At 38.5% G+C, this 10,406-nt stretch overlaps 1 protein-coding gene across 1 annotated transcript; it reads right to left on the bottom strand.

The window, feature by feature from the left end:
* Positions 1-2,406: 2,406 nt before the first annotated feature.
* Positions 2,407-3,339, bottom strand: LOC129402297 (olfactory receptor 2G3-like). Its single transcript, XM_055128269.1, has one exon. The coding sequence runs from the start codon at positions 3,337-3,339 to the stop codon at positions 2,407-2,409; it is 933 nt and encodes a 310-aa protein (XP_054984244.1).
* Between the last annotated feature and the right edge of the window lie 7,067 nt (positions 3,340-10,406).

The following is a 10,406-nucleotide window of genomic DNA, read 5'->3' as shown; positions in this document are numbered from 1 at the left end:
CAAAGATCTTGCAGTTCACATGCCAGCTTTTGAGGCACTTTAACATCTTGATATATGTGATCACATGGATAAAAATGGCTTAACTGGCTAAATCATAACTTATTTTGTCGTATTTTTCTACGTTTTTAGCTATAGCTTTAATTGCCCTATAAACTTTTTCCCACAGGTGATTTTATTCTACTTTAAGTGACTCCATATGAGCATAAAATTCCAGGTGTCCCAAGAATTTGAATATATTTTTTAAATACCAGAAATTCACTTACCTTGTTTTAAATTAATTTTAAACACAATGCAGAACTGGAGAGATAGCACAGGAGGTTAAAATCAAAAACAATAACTTGCCTTGCATGTGACCAACCACAGTTAGATCTCCAGCATCAAATATGGTTTGCTTCCCCCTCCCCCTGCCCCCAACACTGCCAGGGAGCCTCCAGGAATAGCCCTGGAGCACCTCTGGGTATGAACCAAACCCCAGGGTCTTAAAGAAATTTAAACACATTCTTGAGTTTGCATTTAAATTTCTGATACATTTCCACCAAATATTCACTTGTAAGATGAGACTGAGATAAGAAATGGAGGAAGTGAGATAAGGAAAGAAGGCAGATACTATGGGATATTGAAAAGGAGGAAGAAAGCAAAAATGAACTTCAGATCTATCACGGGAAACTGATGTACACTTATACCCTTCACTAAAAGAAGAAAATCAAGTTTTAGGAGTTACAAAGATTACACTTTGACTTTATTTTCTCCAGTCTCAGCAAAAACATTTTTCTTACATTTCTCCAAGAATCTTCCAAAGATATTCTATTTTCCTTCTTTTCTTGCCCCTATTAAGTATCAAAATTTTTCACTCTTAGTTTACCTCCTCTCTCTTATTTTATTTAACTTTAGCTATCTATGACTCTTTGTTCTCATAATACAATACACTGCAATTTAACAAATGTTTGAAGAATACATATTTTAATTCTTTACTTCCACTTAGTGTCCTAATCCTTCCCGTTCAGTCACAAACAGTTACAAACAATTAAAAAAAAACCCTCAATTATTGCCAGCAAGTATCGGGAACAGAAATTTTATGTAAAATTTGTATTAAAAAAATTTATTTTGAAGACACCGAGTAGCCGCACACAAACTGTCCCTCTGTTCCTGAATGCCCATGATCTTGGAGGCCAACTACTTTCAGCACCTAGGGGAATCTTGCAAAAATGCCTCTACACTGTGAACTAAGCTATGGCCCCATACCTCTCCGGGAGGGGAAAGGTGTTTCTCTCTCAGCCTTTCCTTTACCTGGCAGTGGTGTGGCGACTGCCATCGTATAAGGCCAACTAAACAGAGGTACGAGCTTACAATGATGCGATTTTTGGCAGAAATTTCTCTGGGCTTAATTACTAAAACACCAAATATCCAAAACCATTCTCATCAATGGAAAACAAATTATGAAATGATGCCTTTTCGACAGGTCTGATTGTCAGGGGAAACTCCAAATAATAATAGTGAGTTTTCTGTTGAAATATTGAATGTAATCAAATTAAAGAGAAAGTAAAGTGAAAATCATCAGCCAAACAGGTAGGGGGCCGGTGTGGAATGGGTGGTATACGGGAGTGATTGGTGGTGGACATGTGCACTGGTGAAGGGATGGGTATTTGATAATTGTATGACTGAGACTGAAGCTTGAGAGCTTAGTAGCGTTTCACATGGTGATTCATTTTTAAAAAATTTAAAAAGTAAATAACAAACTAAAAAAATTTATTTTGAATGATTCAGTTTGTCCAATATCAGCCAAGTTTTCTTTTTTATCATATGACAACAAAGTGAAGTTGAACATAGGAAAGTTATTAGAAAGACTTCTGTACTTTTTTAGTGGACAATCTTTAACAAAACTTGGCCCTCTATTCCTTAACACTACAACTGCCAGAAAGTAAAAGATTCGCTGCTTCTATGTACAATATATTTTTTCTATTTTTGATGTTAAAATAGAATATTCATAGTATTTAAAGATATAACCCATGTTACTTAATACAAACTATAACTTATCACATCACATATACTATTTTGCCTTATTTCAACATAATAATAATTTTACTATTTCCCCTCGGTTACTATCCCATCATTTTATTCCACCTGCAGTTAAGCAATGAATTATACTTACTGTATATGCTTGTAAATGAAATTTTCCTTGAGAATGACTTTAAAAATTTATTTTTTAATCTCTCACTTTTTTACTTTTGTTCATGCACACAGCATACACATTCATACAAACCAAGTTCCATGACCATCCAAGGAGAATATAAGTTTATTTCAAAACTATGTTATTTATACATACAGAAATAATAATAAATGGGTATATTTTATATGTAAGAGCAATTATCTCATGAAATGTCTTAAGTAACTTTCTAGCTAAGAAAGTCATATTTTTTCTATTCTCAACAATCTCCTCATAGCTCCTTTCATATCCTTATTCCTGAGAGTATATATGAGGGGGTTGAGGGTGGGAGTCACAACTCCATAGAAGAGTGTAAGGAACTTTCCGTCAACATAGCCATAGTATTTCTGTGGTTTGATGTATATGACTGAGCCAGTACCAAAGTAGAAGGACACCACTATCAGGTGAGAGCCACAGGTCCCAAGAGCCTTGCGCCAAGCTTGGACTGACTTTAGTTTTATCACCGCTTGCACAATAAGTACATAGGAGAGCAGTATCAATAACATAGGAATAAGGATGAGAACTAGTGTGGCCACAAAAAGCTGAACCTCATTTGCATGTATGTCAACACATGACAACTTGACCATGGCAGGCATTTCACATATGAAGTGATCCAGATGGTGATGCCCACATCGAGGAAGTCGGAGCGTGATGGTTCCTTGGATGAGACTATTTCCAATTCCACTCACCCATGCCACTCCTGCTAGGGCCTTGCAGAAGGAGGGGTGCATGATGGTGGTGTAATTGAGAGGTTTGCACACGGCTACATAGCGATCAAATGCCATGATAGTCAGGAGGACACATTCTGTGGAACCCAGGGACAAGAACACATAGAGTTGGATGACGCAGCCAGTCCAGGTGATGGTCTTGGCCGGTCCTTTCAAATTCCACAGTAACTGAGGGACAGTACTGGTCGTGAAGCCCAGGTCTAGAAAGGAGAGATTGGTGAGGAAGAAATACATGGGTGTCTGGAGTTTGGCATCCAGACGGGAAACAAGGATGATGACTGAGTTCCCAACAATTGTCAGAAGGTAGGATACCAAAACCACCACAAAAAGAATGAACTCCAATCGGGGCTGGTCTGAGAATCCGAGTAAGACAAAATATTCATGAACAGTTTCATTGTTTTGTTCCATTGATCTGTTGGGATAAAAAAGAAAAAATGAACACAGGAAACTTTATCCAAAAAAAAAAAAAAGAAAGGCATTCCTTTTACCATCATTTTTGTCTCAATACACATTAGATTTATTTCCTATTTCTTGATAATTATCATTAAAGCTTCAGGTTTGAGTTATGCAATTTTGCTAGTAGAAGAGGAAGTAAAGGAAGATACAGACATACAGTTATGCACAAATACTTTGATTAAAAAGACACTTAGGCAAAGACTAAAAGATTTAAAATAATGTTTGGGTATCCCCTTGTCTCCATCAACTCAGCAGTGATGCCCATAAGCCACCTCTGACTGGCGCCAGATAATCTCATCATGGGCCACCACCCAGAGTCCATGTCCTTCTCTCCCTTAAGGGAGCAGAACGTGACACTCACCATATGGACACACTGGACCTCGTGCCAGGTTGTTTCATTCAGGGCACCCCAGAGTGGGGGATGGGGTAGACCCCTTCCTGCCTCAAGGAACCCTGTCCCAGCAGCTGAAAACCTGCAGAACTCAACTGCTTCCCAGCTTTTGGCTGCTCTCCACACACTTAGGCCCAGCCTCACTCAGGCATGAACCTATTCCTGAATACTACATACCGCAGACCACCCATACTCCAAGAGTACCGCACCACATTTGATGGTATTCAAAGTAGGAGGTACCAATCTTAGAGGCATTTTTGTTTTACAGATATATGTATATATAAAATATATATACATATATATGCCCACAAGGCTCAACCTTTAACAACATGTTAGTGACCTCTTATAGAAGCGCTTAATGGCCCCTGGGTGAAATACAACAGTCTTCCCACTCTTCCCTCTAAGGAAACTTTGGGAGCACTTTCAGTGGGTTTTCATAAAAAACAATACCAACTATATTATTTCAGTTCTGCTTTCGGGCAGAGGTTGTGGTTCGGGATGGAAACATTCAAAATATGGTGGTGGGAATGTGTAATGGAGGTGGATTGGTGGTTGAATATTAAATGTAATCAAATATTGTGAACTACATTATAATAAAAAATTATATAATATTAATAGTGTTTGGGCCAGAGAGATGTACAGGGATTTAGGTATTTATCTTACATGCATCCGACCCAGTTGTTTCCTGGCACCACACCCCAGAGGGTCCCCTAGAGTGATCTCTTAACACAGAGCCAGGTGCAAACCCTGAGCACCACCAGGTGTAAACCAAACCCCCAAAATATAGTCAAATTAAAAACAATAAGTTCAGAGTGAAGAATCCTGCAGGTGGGCACCACGCACGGAAGAATGCTCCAGACCCCAGACTGGGCCGATAACACTGGGTGCCCCAGATGGAGAAGGTGCAGTCTCCTGCCTGTTCCAGATGGAATCCTGGCAACATTGAGCTTCTACTAACATGGACCCAGTATGGGGGGACCAGGACTATTTCTCCAAACCTTTCCTGATATACAAAAAAAAAAGATTCAGGAACAGCTCCTTCACCTCTGAACGGCCATAATCCCAGAGGCACACAAACCAATCTCGCAATGTGGCGGCTGTGGGCAGAAATGATCCTGGACTTTGAAGTATGCTATGCCCCGTGCAGCCCTGGGAGGGGAAGGGCTTTTGTCCCTCGGCCTTTTCCCCTTCGAAGCAGCATAGCAACTGCCACCTTTCAGAGCCAACTGGATAGGGAAGTGGGAGCTTGCAGTGATGGGGCAGGCAGGAAATCTCGCAATAGGGGGAGGGGACAGAACCAGCCCTGTTTCCCATACAAACCAGACCCCAAAGGGCCGCCCACGAATAGCTCCTCCGCGTCTAAACAGCCATGATCCCAGAGGCACACAAACAAATCTGGGAACACAGTGGCTGCTGGCAGAAATAACTCTGGACTTATAACTAAAATACAAGAATTTTAAAACTGCATGGCTGCTCTCTGGCCATGCAACATCATATACTCTTCGTTATCAGCAGTAGAAAACAAATGATCTAATGATGCCTTTTCGGCACATCTGGTTGTTGGGGTAAATTCTATATAATAATAGTGGGTTTTCTGTCTAAAATTGAACGTAGTCAAAGTAAAGAGAGAGTAAAGTGAGAATCATCTGCCACAGAGGCAGATGGGGGGTTGATGGGAGGCATACTGGGGTTCTTGGTGGTAGAACATGTGAACTGATGAAGGGATGGGTGTTTGATCATTGTATGACTGAGACCTAACCTAAAAACTTTCTCATGGTGAAACAACCTAACTGTTCTCATGGTGATTCTATAAATAATAAATAAATAAATATATATTTTTAAAAAAACCAATAGGTTCAAAGATCCACGTATGTGCCTTAGCAATAAAGTATGTGCTTGAAAGCTTGTGGAGTCCTGGATTCAATCTCCAGTGCAGAAACTGGGAGGAAAAAATGTAAACATCACCCATGCACATGCATACATGAAGCACTGGCATTCTGTCACTGCCTACATTTTTCTGGGTAATAAAATTTGTTAAGTACAATATATTCTTTCATGTGCATTCCCTTGCCATTTTTAATATCCTCATCTGTGCCCACTTTTTTTTTCTTTTTGCATCACACCCAGTAGTGCTCAGGGGTTGCTCCTGGTTCTGCACTAAGGAATCCTAGCAGAGTTCAGGGGACCATCTGAGATGCCAGGGATCAAACCCTGGTCGGCTGTCTACAAGGCAAATGCCCTAGAAGCTGCACTATCACTCTTAGGAGCATATCTTATTCAATTATTTACTTTTAGGAATTGTGAAAGCTAGAATTGTCATTTCATTCAGTTGTGTTTATAATTCAAGAAGGTAAATTAGGTAAATATAATTCTAGATTTTTATTTACTGTAATAAATTTTATTTAATTGAAATGTTAAGGAATAATTCACAAATGTAATTATTATGTTGCAAGTGTCCAGCAGGATGACTCGATGGTCACTCATATTGAAGAATGATCACAAACAAGATAACTAACATCTAGCCTCTCATATGTTCAGTATCATTCACTTTTGTGTCTGGGTGTATGTTGCAAATGCTTAAGATTTTGATGTAAGTACATTCCAAGTGCACAATACCATTTTATTAACTATGGCAACCCTGCTGAACATTAACTCCTCAGAACTTATTCTGTTTCTAGTAAGCAGCTGTATCTTTTACACATCATCCTCACTTCCTTTCCCTCCAGACATTGGACAGCACCATCCTATTCTATTCCCTGTTCTTTTTTTTTTTTTTTTTTTTTTGCTTTTTGGGTCATACCTGGCAGTTCACAGGGGTTACTCCTGAGAATTGTCATTTCACTCAGTGGTGTTTATAATTCAAGAAGGTAAATTAGGTAAATATAATTCTAGATTTTTATCAGGAATCACCCCTGGCAGTGCTCAGAGGATCATATGGGATGCTGGAAATCGAACCTGGGTAGGCCGTGTGCAAGGCAAATGCCCTACCCACTGTACTATTGCTCCAGCCCCATCTATTCCCTGTTCTTATAGTATTGGCTTTGTCTTATTTTAGGCTCCTCATATATCTGATACCATATAGTATTTGTCTTTCTCTGGCTGCTTCACCTCATGTAGCATAATGATGTTCCTCTGATTTATACAGGTTGTACCAATGTTGGAATTCCTACTTATTACTAAAATGATTGATATGTGTATATAAAACATATGATATTAATTAATAACTTGGAAGACATTTAGTTAATTCTCATTTCTCTTCTTTAGCCCCCTCACATCCCTTTCCCAGATGTTCTCATTTCTAATCTATTGTGCATAATTTCAGTGAACTTGGTCTATGCAGATAGATTTTTTGAATACTCTACGTATATAAATTATAAATACTCATATATGTATAAATTAATTTTTAAGTCATACTATTTTTTTTTTGCTTTTTGGGTCACACCTGGCAATACACAGGGGTTACTTCTGGCTCTGCACTCAGGAATTACCCTTGGCGGTGCTCAAGGGACCATATGGGATGCTGGGATTCGAACCCGGGTTGGCCTCATGCAAGGCAAACGCCCTACCCACTGTGCTATCGCTCTAGCCCCAAGTCATACTATTTTTGAAATACTCTATATGTGTAAATTATAATATTCGTATATGTATAAATTTTTAAGTCGTACTATTTTCCAGAATTGCTGTACCATTTTACATTCCCTCCAAAAATATGTAAGGATTCTCTAAATATTTTCATTCTAAAGCTAAATGTTTAAATTTATATAGCTGTATATCCAAACCACAAACCCAACAACACTGAAAACAAGAGATCCAAACCCCAAATTTTACACTGTGTCTGCCAAGGAGTCAGTGTGAGGATTGGGACCAACCCCCAGGGCACTGTTGGTGGGATCTGTGCTAGAATGCTGTGTGTCCAAACGCAATTACTTTAAAAATTACAGTGCTTTAATAAAGGTTTTTTTAAATTTTTGGATTTTAAAATAAATATATTTGTGTAACTAGTAATAAATTCTACTCAGAACACTAAAAATCATACTATAGAAATTCCATATACCATATATTCCAAATGCTCCTTAACAGCAAATACTAATCTTTCCAAATCTATGTGCCTTAGCTTCATTATTAAAATTTCTATTTCAATTGTTAAAAAAAACAGTAGTTCATCAGGCTGGAGAGAGAGTACAGTGTGTAGGGCACTTGCCTTGCACACAGCTGACCCAAATCCATCCCAGCACCACAGGGTTTGGTTTCGTCTCCTAAACCCCTCCAGGAACAAGACCTGAACTCAGATGTGTGAGTAAGCCCTGAGCACCACCAGGAGGACCCTAAAACAAAAGAGAGAACAAGAGAGAAAGAAAGAGTGGGAGAGAGAGAATACAATGAAACCAAAAATATCAGATCAAACAATAGCATGTTAGTCTCACTATTTCTAAAAAATAACATACTTTTTACACTGTTTAAAATTAGAATCCAGCTTAAACTTGAATTTGTCTAAAGGAATATAAAATAAATTAGTGTTGACCTGCCACAGGGGCAGGCTTGCGGGGTATTTGGGAAAATGGAAACAATGGTGGAGGGATTGAATATTGAATCCTGCAAAAAGTTATCATGAACAACTTTATAATCACAGTGTTTAAATAAAGTGGGGGAAAATGCAATTTGTTTAGAAGTAATATCCTTCAAAATATAAATTCACATTTCTCAAACTAAATATGAAACATTAATTGTCTAATTTGCTATCAAATTTCAAGATCACTAAATTTAATACAATTTTAGACATAGCAAAGATCATAGAAATAAATTTTCATGTTTTCACAAAGAACGTAACAGAGAAGTGCTTAAGACTGAACCATTTGTATCAGTATCACTAATAAAATAAAATCTAATTATCCTCATATTTTTCTATTACACCATTCTAAAATCTTTTAAGCAGTTATAAGGAGCTCTTCCAAGAAGACCTTCTACACTTCTATACATCCTTATACCTGACTAGCTTTCTGACCTGACTAAGTTGAAGACTAGCTATACCTTCTCCCACCTAGAAACTGGAGATGAGAAGTGGAGGCATTTGCCCTTCCACAGTTCAAGTCTAAGATAGATGGGTTGATACTTGTGTGTATGTGGATTAAAAAGAAGTGAAGATCTGAGAAATTGAAGAATCAAACATTAGTGTTTGTGCTTGTCAAAATAGAGTATATTGTTCTAAAAAATTAGTGTTTGTATGTGTTTATATATATTTATATGCCTATATATTCAAGCCCAAAATATGCCTGTAAAATTTATCATTCCAAACTCTGAAATATAAACAAAAGCTATATTGAGCTATTTGAAAAGGGGAGACATGGGTTAGATAAAAGATGGTTTTTCTTTGACAGACATTCAACTGCTTTTACCCCCAGACACTTCTCTGATTATTCTTGTGATATGAGCAATGGTTATATTTGGTAAAGATGCATCGAGGTCAGACCTCAGAATAACTCCTCGTCAAGAATCTAGATGAGACTAAGTAAAATGTTCAAGTAGTTGAGTTGGTGATGCAAGTGGAGGCAAAACTAGAGAGAGAGAGAGAGAGAGAGGTGAGAACTGGAAGCTTACTTACTCTTCTAGGTCACCCCCTTAGTTCTTTATTTTCACACCGTGAAGAAAAGAAGGCTGCTGGAATGACTTTCACAAGTTAGAATGTCTCCCTGAAGTGAATATCTCTGGCCAATGCTTACACACTGGGTGAAAGTAAGTATTTCTTGCCAATAATCCCAAGATAAAAGTACATTAGAGAAAAATACTCGGGGACCTGTATCTCCAAGTTGCTCATTAATGTGGAGTTGGAGAGTGTCTGTAGCAAGTTTTTCCCAGGGGTGAAGCTTAAAAGAACGAAGTTCTCAAGTGAACTTTGCTCTGTCTCTAAACAATGATATCAGAGATAAATTCCCTCACCTCATTACACTGCCCAGTGTATATGTTAGTATATTCTTTGTAAGGAATAAAGAAAAAAAGAGGAAAGAAAGATAGGTGTGGTTATGCCATGTTTTTGCTATTAGAAATTTCCTGGGCAATAAGGAATCAGGGCCAGAGAGCTAGTACAGGGATTAAGGTACTTGCCTTGCACAGGATCTGCCCTAGTAGATCTCCAGCACTGCATATGGTCCCCTGAGCACTGCAAGGAGTTATACCTGAGCACAGAGAAAGGTGATGCAAATCCAAAGAACTCAGTGGAGCTCAATACCACTTTCAAAAAGTAAAGAATTTAATTATCTATATAATCAGATAAATGAGATAATTTTTTGTAATTAGGTATGTTCATTAGTAATCATAGAACTGAAGATGTGGTTCATCAGTAGAGCACTTTACTTTCATGTGTGAGGTCCTGGGTTTGATTGCTATAGCGCCTTAGCACAGTCACTGTCATCCCGTTGTTCATCGATTTATTCGAGCAGGCACCAGTAAAGTCTCCATGGTGAGACTTATTGTCACTGTTTTTGGCATATCAAATACGCCACATGGAGCTTGCCAGGCTCTGCCGTTTGGGCGGGATACCCTCGGTAGCTTGCGGGGCCTTCTGAGAGGGATGGAAGAATCAAACTCAGGTCAGCCACATGCATGGCAAATGCCCACCTGCTGTGCTATTGCT

Source organism: Sorex araneus, chromosome 2, assembly GCF_027595985.1.
Source record: "Sorex araneus isolate mSorAra2 chromosome 2, mSorAra2.pri, whole genome shotgun sequence".
Lineage (NCBI taxonomy): Eukaryota > Metazoa > Chordata > Mammalia > Eulipotyphla > Soricidae > Sorex > Sorex araneus.
The sequence above is the reverse complement of the archived record's forward strand: the minus strand, read 5'-3'. Positions and strand labels throughout refer to the sequence as shown.